The 5,000-nt window shown below is 37.4% G+C and overlaps 2 protein-coding genes across 2 annotated transcripts in view; one reads left to right on the forward strand and one right to left on the reverse strand.

Moving 5' to 3' along the window:
• Positions 1-5,000, reverse strand: part of LOC145271055 (uncharacterized) — a 158,797-nt gene that overhangs the window by 75,235 nt on the left and 78,562 nt on the right. The window lies entirely within an intron of this gene.
• Positions 2,676-5,000, forward strand: part of LOC145271050 (uncharacterized) — a 3,372-nt gene continuing 1,047 nt past the window's right edge. The window contains exons 1-2 of the mRNA XM_080126596.1: positions 2,676-3,029; positions 4,317-5,000. The exon at positions 4,317-5,000 is cut by the window's right edge and continues 114 nt beyond it. Coding sequence (XP_079982722.1) covers positions 2,708-3,029; positions 4,317-5,000 — 1,006 coding nt within the window. The 5' untranslated portion in view covers positions 2,676-2,707. The remainder of the gene's footprint in view (positions 3,030-4,316) is intronic.

Consider the following 5,000-nt stretch of genomic DNA (forward strand, 5'->3'; position numbering starts at 1 on the left):
TCCTTCTTAGATAAGAGAAAAATCCAGGTTGTCCTCGACGGTCGTACGTCTAAACAATATAATATAAATGCTGGAGTACCCCAGGGATCTATCCTTGGTCCTCTGCTGTTCCTGATATTCATAAATGACCTCCCCGACAAAATTGCCTCTGAGATGGGTATATATGCTGATGACACCACACTCTATAGCAGGCACGACAGGAAAACAAATGAACATATATCTAAAGTAATGGCAGAAACACTAGAGGATGACCTTAAATCAGTAGTGGAATGGGGACAAAAATGGATGGTAACGTTCAATGCCACCAAGACAAAACTGGTTTCATTCAATAATTACAAGAAACCTTCTTTACCACCTATAGCAATGGCCAACAACTCTTTAGCTGAGAGTACGTCTTTCAAGCTCCTTGGCCTAACGTTCACAGGAAACATGAGCTGGAACAATTACATCGAGGGCATAGCCAGGGCCGCTGCGAGGAAGGTGGGCTCTCTCTACCGTGCTAGAAAACTTCTAACACCCGAAAGTATCCTGTACCTCTATAAGGCCACTATTCGCCCATGTATGGAGTATTGCTGTCATATTTGGGCCGGTGCATCGGCTACTAGTCTCTCGCTCCTTGACAAGGTTCAAAAGAGAGTCGCAAATCTGATAGGCCCTAAACTGGCATCTAAACTTCAGCCTCTGTCCCATCGTCGAAACGTTGCATCCCTCTGCCTGTTCAACAAGTATTATAATGGTGAATGCTCTGAAGAACTGCAAGCACTTGTGCCCCTACGACGTGAACACCCTCGGCAGACCCGACAAGTTGCAAAATCCCACCCCCACACTGTAGAGATCCCTAGATGTAAAAGATCTTTCTACTCCAGTAGTTTCTTCCCCAGAACTGCTAGACTTTGGAATTCCATTCCAGGTCACTGCTTCCCCAACTGTACTGACATGCATAAGTTCAAGTGCAATGTGAACCAACATCTCGCTGCCCTAATCCCTACATAGTACCCCAGGAGATGTTTCCCTGATAGTAGCCCCCTACACCAAAGTGGCAATGTGCCTTGTTTGGGGTGAAAATGTAATAAAAAAAAAAAAAAAAAGATTACTCTGAAACCACCAGAAAGCGCATCGAAGCACAGAAATTAGGAACCCGGGATTTTTGAAAATCTACAACAGCGTAGTTAATAATGGACAGTCAATTATTCCCCCACTAACAAACAATCATGAGGTTGCTTGCACGGCAACTGACAAGGCTAATCTGCTTGCCAGTCGGTTTGCCTCAAACTCCACACTGAACTCGGTACACCACTCACTCCCTGATTTTCCTCTGCGAACAGACGCCACACTTGACGATTTGAAAATCACCCCTTCTCAGGTACATGCTATTATAAAAAACCTAGACACCTCTAAAGCATGTGGACCAGATCTCATCCCGGCTGTGCTATTAAAAAAATGCTCTGCCGAGGTTGCTCCAGTTCTGTCCAAACTTTATAATAAATGCCTTAACGAATCTTGTTTTCCCGACTGCTGGAAAACCGCCTCTGTGGTACCAGTCTTCAAGAATTCTGGTGAAAGAACTGACCCACTAAATTATCGCCCCATTAGCCTCCTCCCGCTTTTCGCCAAAATATTTGAGTCCTTAGTTAATCAAGTCCTAGTCCAGCACCTAACAGCTGCTAAACTCCTGACTGACAAACAATATGGATTCAGGCAAGCCCGTTCAACAGCAGATATCTTAACTGTAGTTTCTGAACGTATATACCGTTCATTGGATAAAACAGGGGAGGGTAGAGCGGTGGCCCTTGATATATCTAAGGCTTTTGACAGGGTATGGCACGATGGTCTTCTAAGGAAAATTAGATCATATGGAATCACTGGAAGAATTCATAACGTAATTAAATCCTTCTTAAGTAATAGAAAAATCAAAGTTGTCCTCGACGGACGTACATCCAAACAATATGACATAAATGCGGGAGTGCCTCAGGGGTCTATCCTTGGACCTCTATTGTTCCTGATATTCATAAACGACCTCCCTGATAATATTGTTTCGGAGATGGGTATATTTGCCGATGACACCACGCTCTATAACAGATATGAGGGAAAACAAATGAACACATATCTAAAGAAATGGCAGAAACACTAGAGGATGACCTCCAATCTGTAGTTGAATGGGAACAAAAATGGATGGTCACATTCAATGCTGCTAAGACTAAGCTTGTTTCCTTCAATAACTACAAGAAACCTTTTCTACCACCAATAGCAATGGCCAAGAACACATTGCCTGAGAGTACTTCTTTTAAACTCCTCGGCCTAACGTTTACAGGGAATATGAACTGGAATAGATACATTGAGAGCATTGCCAAGGCTGCTGCAAGGAAGGTTGGCTCCCTCTACCGTGCTAGAAAACTACTTACGCCTGCCAGTATCCTATACCTCTATATAGGCCGTCGGCCCAGAGTGAAAATTCTTAATTTTAATGAGATGTAAAAGGGGTGGGCATGATTTTTGGATATAATATGTATAAAATCATAAGAAACATGGAAAAAAATTTCACAAGCAAGATTATGGTGCATTAATAAATAATTTTAATTTTAATGCACAAAAAAATGCTAACTGTTAAGTTGTCTTCGTACAAAAAGTAGCCATTCAGAATACTTCTTTTATTTACTCCTTACAATCTACCAATCACAATCATCGTAGTGCGAGTTAAAAATTCAATATGGCTGCCTCCAGTGAAGAAGAAATGTTTGTAAACAAAGACAAAAAAGAGTGCGTTATGTGCATATTTCCAACTAAAACATTGAATGTTAGATCTTTTTCAGTGAAGACATGGACGCGCTTTTTAGAATATGTTAAAAAATGGAAAGGTTTACATGGACCACAAGCAGAAATTGCGAAAAACTTTGACTTAAGCTGTGATTCAACTGAAATACCACCTCGTGTTGGGTTTCACCAAACTTGTTATGCACGTTTCACGGATTATCAGAAAATTGAAAGAATTCAGAAAAAACTAGAAAAGAATACTGATAACGTTTTCGAAGGTAAGTTTAAGCTTTTAATAATTTTTATTTTTATTGATACGTATTTGGAAAGAGACAATTTTTCTTATACTCCCTCTATTCACTTAGGCAAGTACGTGTGAACTGAACAGCATGAAAAATTTTATGGTAGGAAAAAATGGATTTAAAGTAACATTTCGTATATAAATTTAATGGAAAATCATCCTCCATTTCCTGGAGACTATTGTTAATTTTTTTTTACCATTAACCCTAAGTCTGAGTGCCAAGATTGTAATTTACCCCCTCCTCTCCCAATAAAAAAATGCACAGAATTTATCTTCACTAGAAAAAAGGTCAACACCTCTAAATTCTAAAATATATTTATTCAATTTAATTGATTTTTAATTTTTTTTTTTTTTTTTTTTTTTTTTTTGTAAACTTCTAAGTTGTACAATCTTTTTTCTTCTCGGGGGAGGGAGCGATTTAAATGAGGGTGTTAATCTACATTAATATCTTTTCAAACAATTGAATATGTACATAAAAGTTGGCATCTGTTTTAGAAAATTTCACTTGTAAAGAAAACAAAAAAAAAACTAGAGTTTATTTCTATTTACTTGCCTCCCCCACGAGAACATAGATACAAAACAGGGTTTTATTGTGGGTAAAATTTAGTTCACCAAAAATGTATTCTGATTGGAACAAAAATTACAATTGCCTCAGTTTAGAAAGATTTCTCCTTCACAAATCTGAAACAAAAGATAACCTGTATTATCAGAATAAAGGGTACACTTTGCTCTTAGCCAAATGCTGTTACTATTTAACAGTTTTCATAATTTCAATAATTTTAGCTATTGGTTTTAATCTGGAAATGTTTCATTTCTTTTATGATTCTAAATATAGATACAACTGTCTATGGTACCATTTCTTGATTCTAGCACTTCCACAATCAGTCACTTGACAATCTATTCCATTAACCTTTATCCTCGTGTGGCTTTTAGCCTTGATAAGTGGTAACTCACTAGTAAAATAAAGTGCATTGCATATTGAATTTACCTACCAATTCCAATGATAAATATATTGCATGATTTTGTAAACATCCCTTGGTCCGATTAATAATGAGTCACCAGACGATTTAATTGTAGAATGTAAATTAATAACATACAATTTTTTCACAGAAGTTTTATCAGCACTATACAAAAAAAATCTTAAATTTTTAATGAAATGTTTTGGATTTATGAAATAATGATTGGATATTTTTAATTTGAACTTTTCCATATACTTTGTTATTTCAAATGCATATTAAACTCCTAAATATATTTATTTTTACAGGGTCCCCATCTCAAGAAAACATTGATGCGACTACTGCCGAAAATGATGATCCACCAGCTAAAATTTCAAATGGAGAGAATAAAAAGTCCTTAATAGAATTCTTGGATGAAACATGGTCTAATGTTTCAACATCAGAGCTTAGAGGAGTGAAGGTATTCTTGGCGCATAACAAGAAATGTCATTCCTTCTCACCTGGAAAAGAGGCAAGTGATATTGTCATCCGGTTAGAAGAGACAAAACTTTGTAGCTCACAGGAAGAAGCTGATACACGGATTTATTTGCATGCTTCTTTTGCAGCCAACACTAGTACGGATGTAATCATTATGAGTCCTGATACCGATGTGTTTGTAATTGGAGTTTCTTTACAAAATCTTATTCCCGCACATTTATACTTCCACACAGGAAGAGGAACAAATTTGCGAACAATAGACATCAAGATGATAAAAGACAACATTGGAGAGTCTGTCAGTCAAGCCTTGATTGGTCTACATTGTTTTACAGGATGTGATAGTGTCAGTTCATTTTACGGAAAGGGCAAAAAGAAAGCACTTAGTTTATTACTGAGAGAGAATGAGTTTTGTTACGCATTCAGTGATCTTGGTAATGAATTTTATGTGAAACCAGACACAGCAAAATCATTGGAAATGTTTGTTTGCAGGTTGTATGGCCAACAAAATGTCACAA

Source organism: Euprymna scolopes, chromosome 46 (assembly GCF_053919585.1).
Source record: "Euprymna scolopes isolate OS-2025 chromosome 46, ASM5391958v1, whole genome shotgun sequence".
Lineage (NCBI taxonomy): Eukaryota > Metazoa > Mollusca > Cephalopoda > Sepiida > Sepiolidae > Euprymna > Euprymna scolopes.